General features: G+C 39.5%; 1 protein-coding gene across 9 annotated transcripts in view; it reads right to left on the minus strand.

Annotated features, from left to right (window-relative positions):
* XRCC4 (X-ray repair cross complementing 4) overlaps window positions 1–21530 on the minus strand; it is a 103680-nt gene that overhangs the window by 43845 nt on the left and 38305 nt on the right. For 8 of the 9 annotated variants that reach the window (XR_014503088.1, XR_014503089.1, XM_083404275.1 and 5 more), the window contains 3 exons: window positions 17255–17421; window positions 14396–14548; window positions 12276–12379 (listed from right to left, as the gene is read on the minus strand). Coding sequence is in view for 6 of the 9 variants with exons in the window: in XM_083404275.1 (XP_083260401.1) it covers window positions 12276–12379; window positions 14396–14548; window positions 17255–17421 (424 nt within the window). In the remaining 3 variants the exon portion in view is untranslated. Of the gene's footprint in view, window positions 1–2109; window positions 2307–12275; window positions 12380–14395; window positions 14549–17254; window positions 17422–21530 lie in introns of all 9 variants that reach the window. The other variant, XR_014503090.1, reaches the window with a different exon arrangement.

Raw genomic sequence — 21530 nt, forward strand, 5'->3', positions numbered from 1 at the left:
TTACAATGATTCTACAAATACATTTGTATTTGGTAGTTGGAGAATTTGGAAAGATTTTATATTTTTGAAATCTTAAAACAATGCATTAATCAGTTAATAATAGTTCTATTCACTTGCTTAAACTTCTTGGTTGGATCTACTGTTTCTTACAGCAATTTATTTCAGAATGCACAGGCCAAAACTTGAAGAGATCAAAGTTTGCAAGAGAAGAAGACAGGAAATTCATTCTCCAGATTTGGCGGTCTTGTTTTGCAAAGCAGCTGCATAGTGCATAATGTCATTTTTATTCCTCCCTAGGTGAAAATCTTAAGAGCAGGTTTGCTTTTTCTCCATTACTGTTTCAGGAATTGGACCACTGGATGGGCCCAGTATTTACACAGTACTAATAACACAAAACTTTTAAAGGCAGATTGTGTAGTTGCATTCCTATACAGGCCATTCTAATCACAAGTAAAAATAAATAAATACAAGGGTATTGCCTCAGATTTTGTTGCTGCTGCTGTGTTTTTCTTATAAAATTTAGGTTGAATGTGTTCGGATTCCTATACATTACACACAAAATGAATAGCTGGTTTGGACACCCAAAGAGATTACAAAAAAAAATACTCTAATATCCATTTTTGCTGGTGCAGGGCATTAAGAATACGACTTTATCAAAACGTCTAGAAGCTTGACTATCAAATACTTTACAAATCTGTGATTATATAGATACGGCTATATTCCTAAACCCATCAATAGTGGCTTAGATACAATTAGCCCTTTCTTGTTTGGGCTAGGAGTAGGGCTTCTCTCATTTTCTTGAATGCCCACCACAATCATAGGTCCTTCGTGTTCCGCACATGATTCTAGATTTACAGAAGTGAGTGAGTGGAAACAGGGGGGGGGGGGGGACTCCTGTTGTGTGTGTATGTGCAGAATGCTATCCATGGTTCTTTGGATCAAAGCCTATATTTCCTATTCCAAAAAGGTTTGCTTTACTTAGATAGACTCTACTATAATGTTACATAGAACTTGTTAGGCAGCCAAGCTACAATTCCACTCACAGTATCTTCCCAAAGATCTTAATTAATTCAGAGAAGTGCTTGCTATTAAGAAAGATTTCCTAACCGAAAAGATGCATTACTCTTTATAGCTAATAATAAACTTTATTTAATACCTCCTCAAATGAACAATGGGACTTCAACAGGGCGGGGGAGGGGAATGAAGTCAAGGTTATATGCGGTTAAAACCAGAACAAATGCTTCAAGTTGAGAATTCACTGCCTCTCAAAAGTGAATGCAAGATTCCCCTAAATGTTTTCCTTTTGGAAAACCGCCATTAGAAAATCTGCAATGACTTTGCTTTTATATATATTGTCAGGTCTGCAGTAAAGAGGAGGGAGAGTTTTCATGTATGGAGAGAGATCCCAGAATCCACTTGGATAATACGATCATTTACTATGGAGTGTTTATTTGTGTCATGATTACCTGAGATAACTGGCTCTAGTACAACAACTGGATGGTTTATGTTGCAGCAGCCAGTAAGATGCTCATGCCACTGCAATTTAGAGTATATCTTCTGAACCACTTCAGCAGCACTAAATTCTGATTGGAGGAAAACAGTTGGGTAGGGAGGGAGGGAGGAGGCCAACAATGGTGGATAATGAAGAATGGCTAGTGGCCATGAAGAAAGCCAGTGAAAGACCATTTACAGAACTGCGCCAAAGCCTAAAATGTACCAACACAAGCATTTGCAATAGTGTTTTGGGCTTTTCAAAACACTTCACATACAGTATTTCAGCAACTTTGACAAGGTAGGTCATTATTATTCCTATCCCTATAGCGCAGGTGGAGAGGCTAAAAGACAGTGGTTTGCCTAAGACCACCTAATGAGTTCAAGGCAGATGAGTCAGATACAACCTTTTGCATGGACATGAGCACAAACACAGAGCCAGAAAGGAGAACGAACACAAACGCACACAGAGAGAGTTCATAGAAAGTGCTGCAGAATCCTAGTCTGGGTGTACTCTTGGGCACAGTTCTGTGCCTGGAAGGTAAATGGTGACATTCTACTTGCTGAATAATCACATGCTAAGTTGCATGCACCCAGCAGGGTGGCCATCTGTCTTACTTTGCAGGGGAAAGTCCTCTATTTGACAGGCTGTCCAGTCCAAGTTTTGGAGCAAAGGGTCATCAGTATGCTGATGCAATGCAGCTCTGCTTCTCCATAACATGTGACTCAGGAGAGACTGTGAATGATCTAGAGTCTAGGCTGTTTTCTGGAAGCAGTACTGGAGTGGATGAGGGCCAATATGATGAGTCTGAGCCCTGGAAAGACAGAGGCACCATGGGTGAGGAGTGCTTCCCATATCTAGGAGATAGGTCAGTTGCCTGTTTTGGATGGGGCGGCAGTTCCTTGAAAGAACAGGCATGGAGTTTAGGGGTGCTACTGGATCCATCTTTGTCGCTGCAGGCTCAGATAGCTTCAGTTGCCTGGAGGGCCTTTCACCAGCTATGACCATTCTTGGACATAGTTAGTCCAGTTGCAGTGTTTTATGCAATTGTTACTTCAAGTCTTGATTACTGCAAGTAGTTCTATGTGAGGCTACCCTTGGACCTGGTCCAGAAGACAAGCTGCTGGAAAATGCTGCAGCAAGACTGTTGATGGGGATAGACTATTGCCAGCACCTAACTCCAATGTTCAAATGCTTGCACCTGCTGCCCATAAGCTACTGAGTCAGGTTCAATGTTCTTGTATTAATTCTCCCTTAACAACTTGGGTTCAGCATACCTCAGAGACCACCTAATCCCTTATATCCCTGCTCAATCACTGAGATCTTTGTGAAAGTCACTGTTAGCTACTTTCATAGCACAGATCCACAAGGAGTTGGGTGCTTCATATTGTGAGCTGAAGTTTGTGGAACTCCCTTGCAGTTGAGGTTAGATAGGCTCCCTGTTGAACTTCTGACACTGAATGCACTTTAAAAAAAACCCACCAGGCTTTTAAACTGAATTCTGATTTTATAGCTTCAACTCATTTTTGCAGTATTACATCTTCTATCTGTAGCTTAGAGATGGTTGTGATTAAGTGGTATACAAATGGTTGAAATAAATACAAGGGGGGGGGATATAAGAAGGGAGAGAAATTGCCTATAAATAGCACTTGGACAGAAGATGGAGGACTGTAGACAGGTTAAAGTCTTCCCCATTTTGGTAAGATGTATTTCTAGTTAAATTGTGGTAGATTAGCATCTATAATTAGCATATGCAGATTTCAGACAGATCCATTTCCTCTTTCCTGCTGGTGCCTAAGTGCCCACCTGTACATCCTTTTATCTGCTATGCAGATTTAAGGCTGGATGCATGACCAGAAAACCCCCCAAACTGGGAGGAAGATTTTCCCCAACCAACTTCACAGGGAAAGGCCTAACAAATTTCACCTCCATGTATACAGTGATATAAAAGTATTATTAGGAGAGGATCTACAAACTCTCTCTCTATATATATATAAAGGTTGTTGTTGTTTAGTCGTTTAGTCGTGTCCGACTCTTTGTGACCCCATGGACCAGAGCACGCCAGGCACTCCTGTCTTCCACTGCCTCCCGCAGTTTGGTCAAACTCATGCTGGTAGCTTCGAGAACACTGTCCAACCATCTCATCCTCTGTCGTCCTCTTCTCCTTGTGCCCTCCATCTTTCCCAACATCAGGGTCTTTTCCAGGGAGTCTTCTCTTCTCATGAGGTGGCCAAAGTATTGGAGGCTCAGCTTCAGGATGTGTCCTTCCAGTGAGCACTCAGGGCTGATTTCCTGAAGAATGGAGAGGTTTGATCTTCTTGCAGTCCATGGGACTCTCAAGAGTCTTCTCCAGCACCATAATTCAAAAGCATCAATTCTTCGGCGATCAGCCTTCTTTATGGTCCAGCTCTCACTTCCATACATCACTACTGGGAAAACCATAGCTTTTACTATACGGACCTTTGTTGGCAAGGTGATGTCTCTACTTTTTAAGATGCTGTCTAGGTTTGTCATTGCTTTTCTCTCAAGAAGCAGGCGTCTTTTAATTTCGTGGCTGCTGTCACCATCATATATAAAGGTAGCTTTCTCCAAAAGGAGACTTACTCGCCTCCCTTCCATTGGAGAAGAGAACTCTTGGATCCAGCAAACTGGTGTTTAGTTATAGTGATTTTTTCTTCATTAAAGCAGGTGTGAGAGATCTATGGATGTCCAGATGCTGCTAGATTACAACCCATCATCTCTGACCACTAGGCATGCTAGACAGGTTCCTCATCCCTAGTTCAGTGCTTTATGGGGAAAACATGCTTTTAAAACCAATAATATTAACAACAGTGACATAAGCTGTCATATTGTCAAAATGAAACATTTAAGATATAAAATGAACCCCTCTCCCTTCATCAAGAAAAAAAACCATGATGGGAACTTTCAAAAACTTTTTGGCTAAAAAAAAATGAGGCTGTTTCACAGTACAATGAAAGCTTTATAATAGTGCTTTAAAACCTCTGTGACATACACTGGAGGTAAAAGATCCATTACAAAGCTGCTGAAAGCTGAGGAATTATAATTTTGTTATCTGAAACTTCTAGCCCACAAGTTGATTCTCTCCCCCCGCCCTGTTATTTTCTTTAAAATGGTTAAGATAAGTAGCAGTGACTACAATGACAGTAGAAACATTTTCTTGATCCCATGTTTTGACTAACCAAAAGTTGTTGAATGATAAGATGTTCATTAATATAATGTCCAAAATTAAACATTCCCACCCACCATAAATTTCTAACTTATAAAGTTCATGTTTTCAATGCAGCTTTGCCAACTTTATGTTGCAATCTGTCCAGTGACTAGATTTTTTATTATAATTATAATTATTTATAACCCAACTTTTTCCCTGACAGAACTCAAGGCAGCTTACAGACAAGAGTAAAAACACTAAAAACATAGAAAATGCAATAATTAAAAACAATTAAAAGTTGATAAAATTAAAACTATATACATATATGAAATCTATTAATACCAACAACTGCAATAAAAATAGCACAGAAACAGCCCTTTCATTAAAAGCAATCAGTTCCCAAAAGCCTGTTGGGACAAGAAAGTCTGTCAGTGGAAGAACAACAAGGAGGGAACCAGTCTAGCTTCATTAGGGAGTTCCAAAATTTCAGAGCAGCCACTGAGAAGGCCCTCTTCCGCATCCATATGAGGGTGGAGGGACCAGGATATGGCCACCTCCAAAGATCTCAAAGCCTGGGCAGGTTCCTATGAGAGAATACCCTCATCCAGTCCATTACTGATACCAGTGTAGAATCAAAATGGCTTCCTTTGATTTTGGTGGAAAGGAGAAATAGAGCCGGTGTCACAGAACCCCGAAAATATGGACAATCTTTCCCAGTGGTTTCAGGTAAATGTTAAATAGCATGACAGAACCCTGAGGGGCCCGTAGACCAATGACCAAGGTGTCAAACAAGAGTCCCCCTCAGTGGCGCAGCGTGGGTTGTCAGCACCCGGGGCAAGGCAAGTAATTTGCGCCCCCTAACCCGTGGATTTTAGCACTCGAGTGCGAGCGCGCGCCCCCCCCCCGATGTTGCGCCCGGTGCGGCCGCCCCCCCCACGCTACGCCACTGGTCCCCCTGCACCACCTTCAGGGTTTGCCCCTCCAGGAAGAAACAAAGCCACGGTAAAACACTTGTCTCCAAGTCCTATCCCAAGAAGGCGGCTCAGAAGGATACTATGGCTGATGGTATCGAAAGCCACAAAGATGAAGCAGAACCAACAGTGACACGCTCCTTCTGTTCAATTCCAATTACATCAATTTAAACACAATGTCAAATGCAGTTTAAAGCAATGTACAATCACAGAAATAAGGTGAGTTCTAAAATATACAACTCTCTCTCTTCCCCTTTATCATTTGCATCTACTTATGCACTTGCGTTTCTTTTTTATTTGTTTGACTGTAAAGGCCTGTAGGAGTATACTTTCTGAATATGTTATTTTTGGATTAATATAGGAATAGGAATTTTAGCTATTAACAAAATTCTGAAACTTTAAAACAACATAACTTAGTTTTACCAGTTTCTGACAAGATTAAGAATGTGTATCTACACATCTGAGAGATTCCTTGTTTTATTTAACAGTCTGCATATTTACCAAGGTTAATAAATGCTTCCTCTGTGCAGAGTCCCACTTAATTTGCTAGCTTACAAACATTAATTTCTACGCACTCTTTAATCTCTTGCCTGTGCCCCTCAAGGAAAGTCCCACTGGTTTCCAAAGCACAGGTCATTCTATGCTTTCCCAGTCATCATATTTGAAATAATAAATCTTTTTCAGGCCTGAGAGAAAGCCCAACTGAGCTGTCTGACTGGAGGGTCAAATGTCAGCCGTGAGGAGGTCATGCCCTGATGCAACTCAGGATTCTCATTCAAGAAGCTGATCACTGCTTTGCTGCTAGCTTACACTGCTGCCTATTTAGGCTCATTTCAGGGCTCTTATTTCAATCTCACCTAGAAAGAAAATAAGTGTGTCCCAGTGATTTACTCTTTCATTGACTTTTTACTACCAGGACACCTGTTATTTTCTCCAAACTTGCTTTTACTCATAATAACAGAGCTATGTTGATCTTGCTACCCAAGGATACCAAAAGACAATTTAACAAACACCACTCTAAAAGGAACCATGTTCCAATACTCTTAAAATAAACCACCAACTTAACACCAAAGCAATTAGACTTTGTGTCTTCTCTCGGAACTGAATATGAAAACTTATTTGAAAGATCACATTAAAGGCATATTGCCATTTCTGAAAGGTAGAGAATCTGCTTTGCATGTAGAAGATCTCAAGTTCAGTCCCCAGCATCTCAAGGCAGGACTGGGAATATCTCTTGCCTGAAGAGCTGCTGCCAGTCAGTACCAAGCTAGCTGGACCAACCAACTGACATGAAATAAAGGAGCTTCCCATGTCCCAGATTTCTGTCTACTGGCTTTTGCCTCTCTCTGTGTTTATATATACACACACATGCACAGACTTGTGTAATATACTTTACACATCTATGCCATCAACACTTATTCCATAATAAATTGGCCAAAGGTACCCCAATAGCGTTCCAGCTCCTCAACAATATCTAGTGGTACTTTAAAAAAAAATTCATTGATTTTTAAACAAATACAATAACCATTAAAGACACATCCAGCAGTACATCTAATTGTGTTTCATCCTTTGTTTCTAGACATACGCTTACACATTCAACATTCAAGCATATTATTTAACGTATCCTCTCCAATGAGAATATTGAGCGGTTGGTATAACAAGGTCTTGATTTTGGCCGTTAACATAGTTAAAGGGGCCTATGTGTCTTGGAAGGTATCTTATTTGTTATGTCTTTAATTGCCTTTCTGTGTCTGGTGAGATGCTCAGACATTGCTGTATCCCAGTTATTATTCTCCCATATATTCAGGGGTATTTCAATCTGGTTCTTTCATCACTGAGCTATCACTAATCGTGCTGCAGTCAGTAAGACGCCTACTAGTTCTCTATGGAGAAGGGTGGAATCTACGTCCATGTCCAAAGATAGTAGGGCTAAGGCAGGATTTAGAGAAAGGGGTTGGCCTGCAATTGCAGTTATGATGGAGAATACTCTATTCCAAAAGTTTTTAACATGGAGGCATTCCCACAAAACCTGAATAAATGAATCAAGCTTGCCACAGCCCTTCCAACACTGTTGTCTAATGCCATTGGAGGATGACCTTGAGAAAGGCTTCCTGTTGCAGTTTTCTTCCCTGTTCCTGCCTATCATCATTGGCTGCTGGTGGTGATGGAGGGAAATGCAGTCTATCATAACAGCAGGAGGCAGGTTCTGTTAGATATTGTGAAGCAGGTAACTAGATGCACAACTATTATTTGCAATGGCAGCTGAATGTTTAGTCTAGTGTCTAATTTGGACCCTAGATCCATGCAATACTGGTAATTCTCTTTTCATTCCTAGAATGCCACTACTTATTCTTAAGACAGGGATAGCCAACATGGTACCCTCCAGGTGTTGCTAGACTACAACTCCCATAATTCCTACTAATTGGCCATGAGGCTGATGGGAGCTGGTGGGCTTCTGGTGGGCACTTTGTTAGCTACCCTTGATTTAAGGGCACAGAATTATCAGCTAAAATCAGAATACTCTAACAGCTAACTTCATTTCAACCCAGCAGTGGTGCTTTTATTCTTCTGCACAATAGATTGTTCCAGATGACGTCGTCCAACAAATAAGCAGTGTGCTAGTGCAGTGAGAAGCTTGCTTTGTTAAGTACAATGGCTTACACATAGTAAATTTAGATTTTAAAATGAAGAAATCAACCAACCAAGTCTTTCCAACTCCTGAAAATGCAGTCAAAGCTACCTGTGAATAAGCACCGGATATTAGCCAAGTAATGAATAGAGTGCTTTTAGTAGTAATTTGTACCAAACAGCAACACTTAAATGTTATGAGAAAGAATGACAAAAAGTGGGATAAACTACTCTTTGCGGATCAGAGATCCGAGGAGCATTTTGCTGAAAGACAGCTGTAACAGCCCAGTCTGAGTAGCAACGTAAGTAAACAAAATAAGACTGCTTCCCAGAGTGGCTATGCTTTGCCAAAGAAAGCAGTCAGGTAAGAGCTATAAACAGCTAAGAGACCTGTAAACATTACACTCTAATTTGTTTTGAACACAGGAGAAAGTAAAATGATTTACAAAGATCCTTCCAATTCATGCTATGCACACATTGTGTCTGTTTCAAATCTACTTAAGACCAAACGTCAGAGGACTGACATTGCCTCCACATTATTTATAGGTTTAAAAATTAATTCAAGAGCAATTTCCTATGTAAAGTGCTAGGAAGTCTTTATTTCTTTTCTTGAAAAGGCTACTATGTTCTTGCTAATTTTATTCACCATAAGCTTTTGGTTTATCGCGAGAGATATTGTAGTGTCAGTATACGGACATTTAGGAAGGCGGCAATAAAGATCTTTTTCTCTGCTACAAATAATGAAGTTCTTTAGGATTTACCGTTATAAAAGTTTCCTTTCTTCACTTCAGTCTTGTGCAAAAGAAAACATATACTCTCTGAAGGACTGCTCAAGCAAGACATGTTCTTCCAAATTCTATCTTTATTTTTGTTTAATGTGTAATTGTTCAGTAGTTGTAACAGTAACAAACAAGCAACCATAACATAATAAACTAGAATGGTTTAAATTTCAAGAAAGGTACCTTTATTAGTTTGTGGTAGTGAAAAAAGAGTCTTATGGTAAAGACTAACAAATTTGTTAAGGGATAAGCTTTCATGGACCACAGTCTACTTCATCAGATGACATATACGCTGCACACAGGCACACTCTTAGGAAAATAGTGTCTCTATAATATCAGCCACTGCCACCTCCTCCCAAATTTCCTTGAATATGGGATTTCTTACAAGTAGGTAAATCTCTGGTCTCTTCAGCATGTGGCCCTCAGAGCATTGCTCAGAAGGGCCCTTGGGCTTAATGTGGCCCTTGGGCTTAAAATGTTTCTCCACCCCTGCTGTAATCTAACAACACAACTTCTGCTGGATTATTTCCATTTTATTGGAGAAATTCCCATTGGTTTCAACACATTTGGCTTCTGCAAAATATATTGATGACCTGGAAGTTAAGGGGTTCAAACCATTTGGAATACAGAACTAGACATTTCTCCCCTCTTTTTTTGGTAAAATACAATCATTAAACATCCTCTACCTATTGCTATTTAAATCACATTAGGGCTGGAACCCTAATGTGAAATAACAGCACCCCAAATGCTATTTTAATTGATGAAATTATTTCTAATGTAGAAATAAAGAAACCCTTCACTTCAAGTACTGCATACTTTTGTTTCAATATTTCCCACTGTTACAAAGCTGAATACAGAGCTCATTGTGTGTGCTATTCTACTATGCCAATCCACCCCCTAAACCCAATTTATACAATAAGCCCCAAAGGCTGCTACTAATAGCAGCCTATGTTGACAGGTTCAATTTTTTGAGAGGAGGAGGAGGGAATTGATATGGTTCCACAAGAGTGAGCTGTCTTTCAAATGTCTATTATATTGCAATATCCATCTGCAGAAAGGTTTTGGAATTAACAGCTTTGGTCTCCTACATTTCTGTCCATCATGTGAAGCTATAGATAATGAACAGGCTATTCCACATTTGCCACGAGAAACAAATGTGCAGAGCAAAGATAGAGCAATATGGAAACCTGAACTTAATTTATTTTAAGAACAGCAACGTTCAGAATACTCTTAATTTATTTTAAGAACAGCAATATCCCAAACGTCCTGCTACTTTAGAACCTGGTTATATTTTAACTTAATAAAGGAGGGATAAAAATATTATTCATATTGCTTCCAGCCTGCCTAGTCTTACAAAGCCCTTGCACTAAGTTTTACAAATCTATAACACCATATTGAAAGTGTGTCTGTCATGCTATGCAGATGCAGGGGAAAGTGTCCTGGGGAGAGCTTTTCATCATGAAGATGAAAGAGAGCTCCCAGGCCTTTCGGAATGAGACTTACTGGAACTCAGCATAAAGACAGATGCTTCCTTTTTAATGGCAATTATTACAATACTCTGGCACAGCATTAAATCCATTTCTGATCATTTTCATCTCTTAGTAATTAATCAATGCTGCCTCCCACCCCCCATCCCTTTATATAAAATTGTATTTTTTCAGTACCTCCCAGTTTGGTGTGGATTCAGTGTCCGCTAACAGGAAGGGAGAAGTTTTTGTTTTTTAACTTAAGAAAAATTTCAGAAGTCAATCATCAGAAGCGTCATGACAAGTATTGTAGCATTCACATCATAGGAGCACTTCGATAAAACAGCATATTTAAGCACAACCAAATTTAAGCACAAATTAGATCCACAGCTGTGAGGCATTCGCGAGCTTTTTTGCGGAGAAAGTCCTGTTGCTCCGCCGTGACCTCCCTGCCAATTTAGATACAGTGACTGAATTGGAGGCCCCTCGACTGACTTCAGGTCCAGTGTTGGACCATTTCGATCGAATACTCCCTGCTGATGTGGATAGATTCCTCCAAGTTGGTAGGCCCACCACCTGCCTCCTTGATCCATGCCCGTCTTGGCTGATTAGGAAGTGTCCAGATGTTGCACAGACCCCCCTGGTTGAAATTATCAATTTGTCCCTTGACACGGGGACATTCCCAGGGGAACTGAAGGAAGCAGTGGTATGTCCACTCTTAAAGAAAACTTCATTAGATCCCTTAGACCTATCCAATTACCGCCCAGTTTCAAATCTTCCATATCTGGGTAAGGTAATTAAGAGAGCATATTCACCCAGTGCTTTTCAAGCTGCACTGGCCCCCGGTGGAGTACAGAATCAGATTTAAGGTGCTGCTTTTGACCTTTAAAGCCCTTCACGGCCTAGGACCCTCGTACCTATGGGACCGCCTCTCTCGGTATGCCCCACAGAGAGCCTCAAGGTCCATAAATAGCAACACCCTAGTGGTCCCGGGCCCTAAGGAAGTTAGATTGGCTTCAACCAGAGCCAGGGCCTTTTCAACTCTGGCTCCGGTCTGGTGGAACGCTCTGCCTCACGAGACCAGGGCCCTGCAGGATCTGATTTCTTTCTGCAGGGCCTGTAAGACAGAGTTGTTCCGCCTGGCCTTTGGCTTGGAGCCAATTTGATTCCCTCCCTCTCTTTCTTTTTTCTTTTCCTTCTCCTCCTGCGATGAGGCAACATTTTAATATTTTAATGTTTCAATATTTTAATGTTGTATTTTAAATTTTGTTTTTAAGTTGTAATCATTTAACTTGTTTTTATTATTGCTTGTAAGCCGCTCTGAGCCCGACCTTGGCTGGGGAGGGCGGGGTATAAATAAAAATTATTATTATTATTATTATTATTATTATTATTATTAGTGGCTCAGACCTCAACCTGAGGGTAATCCCGGTAGCATGTATAAATCTTAGTCAAATAAGGACTGGAGACAGGACCAGCTCAATACATTTTGCTGCTTGAAGCAAAACAGAAAGTGTTGCATCCTGCCACTGCCCCCTCCGCCACTGCTCCCCCCTCCTCTTTTACCACTGTCTGAAGTGACTGGAGGCAGCCCAGGAAAGTCCCAACATACTGAAGGCAGCAAGGGAGGAAAAAGGATGCTGGAGAGGAGCAGGTGGCGGCAGCAGCAAAGTAGTCTGCCTGATAGCTTGGCCTTCATCATAAAATATTCCTGTAAAATAAAAGGGATTCCTGTGATATCGCTGGTATAAACAATTTGGTCTACCTCACCTGCTGCTGATGTGGAGGGCTGTGTTGAATTTTCACTTTCATCATCAGTGCTTCCATCATAATCTTCTGTTTCAACTTTACTTTCGGATGTAGACATGGTGTCCCTGTAAAAGCACAAAGGCATTTCCTTCTCATGCCTTTAAAATACATCTTAAACCAATAGATATGACATCATCATCTGCATATGCAGTGCAGATGAACAGGTATTTGTTTGAATTGCATTAATTGGATAGGAGATCTAAATAGAGACCACTATCTGTGGTGTGACACCACGTTTTGCTTTGATTCAGATTTGTCATGGCCAATGTCTGGTGCAAAAAAGATATCTGGACTGGACTGGATAATAAAAGTTTTAGAAAAATCTGACCAAACTCAGGTTCCCTAACCATTTTTCTTTGAAAAAAATAATTATTGTGATTCCTAAGTTTAGATAACATTTATGGTGGTTACATGTTTTTTAAAGTATGTTCCTTTCCAAATGTATATTAAATGAAGTAAGTGTGGTGAAGATTTCACAAAAGTCCTTTAAGTTGGCAGTTTCCAACATTTTCATAATTGGGACTGACCTTAGTCCTAGCCTCCAATGAAACCCATTTCCTCCCCGTATATACGTTTTTAGTCCTTCTCTGCTGTCTTTCTCATTCTCTCTTTTCCTTTTCTCCTTTTCCTAACTCTCCCCACTTTCTCTCTGTGTTTCTCCGTTAAAAAAACAAATCCTTAAAAGATAGTGCTGCTGCTGGTGTGACCCACTTTAGGTCAGGGCACCACCCAGCTGTGGGTCCTGACCCAGCCATTGAAGGTTAGTGTTACTATCATCTGTCTAAAGGCCACTTCACATACGATAGTTATAGCAGGTTCTCATTAAAAAGTTTAGTACGTAATGTGTGATGTTGCTAAAACAAAGAGAAAACCAAGGACAGAAAGGAAAGGTAAAATGAATTCTAAGACTGGTTGACCTGATCCACACCTCCTCGACTAATTCTGGGAATTTCAATATGAACCTATTTGATCTTCACCTTCCGGATTAAATCACAGATTGGAAACTAAGCTTTCAGATTTTGTGCTCTCCTCTAAATTTTTCAGTGAATTTCTCCGTTCAAAAAAGTACCATCAAATGCATTATTTTAGGATAAAATACATCAAAATACATTGATGTGTACTGTGAGAAAAAATATATTTAGAAATTTGGATTGCGTGAGGAAATACATACAAACATATTTAGGATCTTTGTGCTTTAAAAACAATACAGATAAATATCAAGATGAGATGAAATGAATGTGTTATGAATGAACAGATGGGAAAGTACACAGAGAAGAAATATACTGATTTGTCCACCCCTAGTTACAACATATCTTCTCCCCTCCCTTATGAAGTCACAGTAAGGCCCTGAACATATTTCCAGGAAAATACTATGCATAATAGTAAAAATAAGGTACATGCAAAATTTGCAATGTGTGCCTGTTTCTGTTGCATTGTGTGAAACAAGCCAGAGTAATAGAGTATTTTATTTTATACCTAAAATTATACAAGCTTGATGTTTTCAAGGTCATCTGCCATTAGAGATGGTGATATAGCTTCAAATCCTACAAATACATCCTTCTACAGTCCCAATTAGCTTCCTCAGTGGAAACAAAGCCCCACTCTTAGTGGGGAAAATAGCCACCAATAGCTCCTTTTGTCAAATTCAGATTATTATTAACGAGCTCTAATACTTTACTGCATTTACATGGAATAAACTTTTGCTAACCCTGATCAATCTCTGTTCTAGCTAAGTCTTAGCCATTCCATCATCACAAATATTTTCAAGGAAAGCCCAATCTGCATATCAGGTATCTCATTAGCTAACACTTTTATCCTTCTTTTAAAGCCAGGATTAAGAAAAGACGGGCAGGCGTGCCTGTGATATACAAAATGTTTGACAGTTTCAAATGAAGATTCAGATTTACTACTTTGCTTCTAGATGGCATTAATGAGACTGAATTGCAGAACTGCTAAAGGTGCCTGCACTTCAGAGCTCAACAAAGTGATTTTTGCTGTAAGCTTATGACGAGTCAACCAAACAGAACCACATTTATTTTAAGCATGATGCTTAGTAGCACAAAGAAAGTAATAAAGAGCACCTTGCTTGTGTTGTTTCCAAGACAGCTTCTTCAGCTTCTTTCAAACTTTTCTGTAAGTTTCTTATCTTCGCTTTCTTTTCATTGAGGACCAAGATAAATCTTTTATAAAGTTCCATCTCTAGTTCTTCTTTAGCTTCAACACATTTTTGTAACCTTAAAAACAAATGTATATTTCCATACAGTCAGCTTTATACACTTCAACACTGTTCCCCAAAACTTAGTGAGAATATGCAAGAACATATGTTTCAAAGATGTTTCAAAGATTATTAAATCTCCAACAAGAAGTAGTGTTAGACAGTCCTTTTCTATACAAACGTAGTGAAATCTAATATATTCTAAACATGATTTTCTGTTGTGTAAGTCTTAGATCCATTGATACCACTGCTTACAGAAGTTAAGACACTGTCCCACTGTCTAGGTAATATACGAACATAAGTCTGACTGTATGGAAAAACTAAAAAAATAGTATTTTGAATTATATACCTATCATATGGAAGTTGACAACTGGACAACAAAAATGGACTCTAACTATGAGCCCTAACTATGGCCAAGAGACTGGTACTGATGAATTGGAAGGGGGGGGGGGACTATGGTGCCCTTTAACCAATGGATTGAAGACATTACAGCACTAACAACATATGAACAGATTGCTTATAGATGCAGACTTTGTTTGGATAAACATACTGCTATTTGGAATGAGTTTGGAATGAGTATAGCAGGTTATTAATAATCATATATGTATTAGCACAGATGAGCTTTAAAAACTTTAAAATGTTAATAAAAATACAAACGTACATTTCATGTTTATTATAAAGAGTAAGAGAGGTCTCTAAATTGTCTTAGATGCTTACATCAAAAGCATGAGGCATGACAGCAGCCTTCCAAGTTTACCCAAGTAGAGAAACCAGCACCTAAAATGGAATGTGTTGTCATACTATTGGGGGATATTCAATGTTACTCTGAGCAGGCCCACTGATTTCACCCAGTGTCTATAAATTTAAAATTTAAAATTCAGGTTTTTTGTGCATATTAAACCATAAAGACCCAACATATTAAGCTTATGTTTCAGAATGTATTTGGCTCTTTAGGTCACTAGCCCAGTTTAAAATATTAGCAAATACAGATTGTACCGCTGTACAGATTAAATTCCATAATGGGAAAATAATCTTATGAACTACTAACAGAGTCTGCCTTGATGTGTTCAACAGCTGATAAATAATTCATCTAATTTAAATGCAAATGCAAATGGCTGTGTATTATTAGCATGTAGATCAGCTCAATAACTCTTAAAAGAAAGATGATATGTACTAATCAACTATAAATCAAACCTCAAACTCTTTAGCAGGGGTGGGGAAATTGAACAGAAATGGTAAAATGTGAGGATTAACAGTAAAAGGAGCATCCTTACACATTTCATTGGGGAAGCAAATTAAAAAAAAATGTTTCAGAAAATAAAGACAAAGTGATGATTGGAGTTTTTTCCTTTCTGTAGCAGCAAGGTTCAAAAAGTTCAATCTTGCTTATACATCAGCCATAGGACCTTATCATTTGCAGAAAATACTTCTACAACTGCTTTCAGTAAGAAACAAAATCCGTACAAATTTCTGAATTATAGCTATCTGGAGGATAAACCAAAGCTCGGCAGATGGAAGTATGCTTTTATTATTGCTAAAAGCAACAGATTTACATTAACACCAGCAGATTCCTGGTTTAGCACGGAGTAGTGGCATGCAAGGATTATGAAAGTCACAAAAACCAGGCAGCTTCTTTTTCACAGAAGAACAAGCTCCACCATCTTAGAAGGTGACCAAAAACTTGTTGCATCTAGTATAAGGAGGGACATTTTACACTTTACAAAATTTAAGTTTGCAAGTGTTACTTTCATCCTTTGTTGCCTTATGTCCTCATTTTATTTGTATTGCTCTCCTTTTTGTTCTAGATTACATTTCCATCTGGCTTCAGGCTTCCTCACGGCCCTGAAACTGGCTTGGTCACCCTTGTTGATGATTAATTGGGAGAGAGATGGTGGCAGTGCAACACTGCACTCTCTCCTTGATCTCTCAAAACTGTTAACCACAGTAGCCTTCTGGAGTGTCTCAGGGGGTTGGGGGCCACTGAACCAGGCAGAGGGCCTTCTCGGTAGTGGTGCCTGCCCTGTGGAGACCCTCCCAGCAGATGTCAAGGCAATAAACAACTATTTTACTTTTAAAAGACAACTGAAGGTGGCCCTGTTTAGGGAAGTTTTTAATGTCTGATGCTGTATCGTCAACAGGAGATTCAGAGTGAAGTATCATCCATATGCAGATGACACAAGCTCTATCTGTACCATCTGAATCAGGAGAGGCAGTTGAGCTATTAAGCCAGTGGTTGGAGGCAGTGATAAGATGAAAGTGGGCCAATAAACTGAAGTTGGAAGGGACCTCGGGAGTCATCTAATCCAACCCCTCTGGAATGCAGGAATCTCAACTAACACATCCATGACATTGGGCCATCCAACCACTGCTTAAAAACCTCCAGGAAAGGAGAGTCTACAGTACAACCTCGCGAGGGAGTCTGTTCCACCGTCGAACAGCTCTTACTGTGACAAAAATTCTTCCTGATGTTTAGTCGGAATCTCCTTTCTTGTAATTTGAAGACATTGGTTCGGGTCCTACCCTCTGGAACAGGAGAAAACAAGCTTGCTCCATCTTCCAGTTGACAGCCCTTAAGATATTTTAAGATGGTTATTTTAAGACCCTTTATCATCAAAATAGTCATTATCCATCCTTACTTTAGAAGCACAGATTATTGCGGCTATTTCACTGATATTAGAATAAAAATCAAACCAAGACTATCCCATGCAGTTTATTTTCAACTTACTGCTCTTGCACATCATCCAGATCACTTTGAAGTCTTTCATTCTCTTTTTGCAGATGCTCATTTTTTGAATGTAGTCCTTTTATGCAGTCTAGGCAATAGCTAATCAGCTCACTAATGACTTCAGCCGGACCTGAGACTTTCTGTAACATCAGCGATCCTAGTCTAAACTAGGACAAAAAGAAACAATGAGTTACTTAGCTAGATAAGGTCAGGATACCCATTTTCAATCAGGCATTTTCAGTGTTCACTTTACAAATGCTTTCCTGTTACAAATGACAACAGCAAGAAGATAGAGCTTGTATACTGGTGAAAGCTTTTCCTTCCTAGGACTTGATCTGAAAGGTCTCTACTGATATTTGAAAATGGACATTAGAGCAGGGATTAGTTTCATTTCAACTGTAAATGGAACTCCAATAAAACACAGATTGTGTGCTGCCTTCTGAAACAGAAGTGCCATAAAATATAGGACTTTATTGCATCTGCATAGGATAAAGCTATACCTCTCAAATCTGTCTTTGCCAGCATAGTGGTTTAATACAAGCCACAAGAAATTGCATGTGCATTCAGATCTTGCTAACTCATAAAGTCATTGGGAAACTCAAAATTTATTAATAAATCAATTTATCAATCCAAAAAGCTTGGGACATTAGGCATTGAATTTTTTACATTTTATCAAGAGTAAAGGTAATCCACTAGCGAAGATGACAATGAGGCCAAACTTAGATTCACAAAATGTTTAGGGGCATGTATACCCCTGCATATCCCCAGAAAAAAGCTCTGCCTGTAGCTAATTTAAGTTCCTACGTCACTTTTTCTGTCATGGGTATTTGCTACACTACTGTACAACATGTAGGTGGTTCACAAATTTCTTTTTTTCTGATGTCCCAACTCCTCTCTTTCCTTCCCCAGTTAATGTTTTTCCCCCAAGACAAATTTCACTAATTTCTGCACATTGCTGAAATCTCTACAGATCAATTCATATCTTCCTACTGCCTCCAGCTGTTTTCAGCTATCTGATTTTGTACCATGTGCAAATGTAATTACTTTGTTTCTCACTTCTCTTTTCAGTGTACTAACAAAACATTTAACAAGAACCCAACACCAGGATTTTGGTGGTCCAGTATATATATTCCACTGACATTTCTAAGTGGATCCGCTGGTGTCTCAATCTGAAATCCCCCACTTTTTTTTTTAATAATACCCATTACATGACAGAGACACAGTGCAAAGCAAGTAAGAGCAGAATCCTATATTCATGCCTAATAAGAAGAAAATGGTATTGAATTCAATTAGGCTTACTCATATGTATCCAGCTATAGGATTATAGTCTAACTGGGCATGCACCAATATAGCTTGTTTGGAATTGTCTCTCTACCTGGATTTCTAAAACCTTGTATCTTTTGCCTAGCCAATCAACGACTTCATTGAGCGCTGATGCTCTTTGGGTGAAACTAGTATCAAGCTTCTTCTGATAACATTTACCTTTTCCAAATGCTAACTTTTCCAATTACTACAATTGCAAAGATATTTGGTTGAGAAAATTCAGCAAACTACAAATCAGTCTTACACCACAGGGTGTTGGGTTTTGTAGGTTTTTCTTTCTTTTGCTTTGATGTTGGTTTGTTCAGAGTGAGCAAGTGTATTATACCATATAAAATACTAGATCTCTATACCAAATTGTTTCCAGGCTCTATCCGCCGGATGACATAGGGAGGAAAAGAATGGAGCAAAACAGGAAAAAGAGGGTGGAGGGTACATTGGTTTTTATATAAAAACAACATTTTTATTGGTTTTTAAACAAATACAAATAAAATAACTATTAAGCACTTATCCAGCAGTACATCTAATGGTGTCTGTTTTATCCATTCTCTCTAGACATTCACTTACATATTCAACATTCAAACATATTACTTAATGTAACCTCTCCAATGAGAATAATGAGCACTTGACATAACAAGGTCTTGATTTGGGGCACATTGTTCTGATCCATCACATTATCAAACCCTCATCTAAGGAAGTCCCTATTCCCAATAAGACTACCTTCCCACCAGTCCCCAAGAAGTCTTCTGTACCCTTAATAGCTTCACAGAGAGCATAAAATTCCATGGAGTTCAGTTTCTGCCATAATTAAGATACCAGGAAGAGGAAGACCTCACCTGCAATATTCTGCCTTCTACATAAATGACTGTACACAGAGACAAGAAACCAGCTCCAACCACCCCAAATAGATCCTTTCCTAATTCAGTGGCGTATTATATATGGTTTTCTTCATAATGAGCCAACCGCTGCTTTTATTTATGGGGAAAACCTCAGCTACTCTTCACTGGGGATGTCAGAATTCGAGGGAAAAGGGGGAATGAAAGCAGAATTTGCTGAAGTTCACTTATTTGTGAGGTGGGGGGGGGATGTAGACCAGCAACAGCCAATGGCAGGGCTGCATGTGCCAGGACAGGGCAAGTCTGGGAGCCGTTTGGGTTAGAAGCAGCAGCAGTGTCCCACAGGTAGATTCACACTTCCAGGACATGACCATTGCCACCCCGGAGCTTCCCTGATCTCACCACTGTCTTGCTTCTCCCATCCTACACCACTAGAAGAAGAAAAGGGGGGTTCGTGCTTGTGGCGTTTGCCCGTTAGTTTGAAAATGTCTGTACGGGGGAGAGAAAGAGTTAATAGGTAGACCAATAGAAAAGCCAGAGGTGGAGCCCACCTGTTTATAGCCCAAGGTTGGTTTTAGTTACTTAGTTGGTTGGTTGAGGAAAGTCAGCTGGGAAAGCAGTTGGCAGACAGTTGGAAATAGAGAGACAGTTAGGGGAGATAGAAGAGTTAGAGACAGGATAAAATAAGACTAAGAAGGTAAAGAGTAACAACGTTTTGAATGCAGTTAAAGTTTATTTGTGTTTGCAATAAACTACACTCTTTGTTAATTTAAGAACCTGACTGAGAATAAGTGATTTACCAGGGAGGACCTGGTTGGGGGCAGCAGATTAGTGGTGTACGGGTCAATAGTCTGTGAGACGACCGGGGGCTCTGTACGAACGCCACAATGCTCTATTCCCCCCCCCAAATGAGCTGCTGCTGCTGTATAGTGCGGAGAAAACCATTTCATAACATTCTTTATAAAAAATTAGGAAGATATATCAGAAATGTTTGGGTACATAATCCTGCCTCAACAAGCACTCTTTTTTAAATCACAATATATTTATACCCCCCTTTTCTATGTAAAACATTGAATGCAACTGATACATTTCAAATAACAAAATGCCACATCAATGCAACAAGTTATGAGGCGAGAAACTTAAACAATAAAAGCATTATATCGTGTTTTTAAAATCACTTTCCAAGTGTTCCTGTTTGAAATTGACACAATGACAAACTTGTTTTCACAAAACATCCATCTGGAAAACATTATGCCATTTGATTTCCTAAGTTAATCAGTCAGTGGTCCTGATACGTGTTTTTTTAAGCTGTGCCATCACCATCTCCAGGGATAATGTTCAACAGCAACCATGTCATTGCTGGGTGCGGCAAAGAACCCGTGTTATTACGCAACACACTTACAAAAAATGTAAAAGCTAAACTAGCCTTTTGTCTGAAAATTCTGGAAAGAAAGTAAAAACTTTGGTTACAGTATTCTAGGTGTCGCATCAGCAAAAGTTGAGCTGGGTTATAAGTGGTTTGTTTTAAGACAGATCATTGATGTTTGTATGGTTTCCTCATTTTCTCTTTCATAGGAAAGCTAGTTGGTTCACATTTAAGGAGGGGATATGTGTTCTGAACATGGGGCAGGTGGTAGTGGAAGTAAGTCTATCAACAGCTGGACCTGCCTACTCCATGAATGGCCATCTGAACAGAGGCGGCATATGCACAGAATGGATTCATGTAGGCTTCCTAGAGCAATTGTTCAGAAATTACAATGAATGTGCATGGAAAGGATGGGCCATAATATCTCTCCCCACACAACCCCAGCATTTGTTCATCATCCCCCTCACACAAAGTTCTCCAGGCCGCTTACAATGAAAGCAGGGTAAATATATAATAAAACATAAAATCAAAACCAAACAGGTACAACAAAAACAGTGCACAGAACATTCCCAATATTAGCAGAAGGCCTTCTCAGTAGTGGCACCCGCCCTGTGGAACACCCTCCCATCAGATGTCAAGGAAATAAACAACTATCTGACTTTTAGAAGACATCTGAAGGCAGCCCTGTTTAGGAAAGTTTTTAATGTTTGATGTTTTATCGTGTTTTTAATATTCTGTTGAGAGCCACCCAGAG

The sequence above is a fragment of the Podarcis tiliguerta genome (assembly GCF_965153285.1).
Source record: "Podarcis tiliguerta genome assembly, chromosome: 11".
In the NCBI taxonomy this organism is placed as follows: domain Eukaryota; kingdom Metazoa; phylum Chordata; class Lepidosauria; order Squamata; family Lacertidae; genus Podarcis; species Podarcis tiliguerta.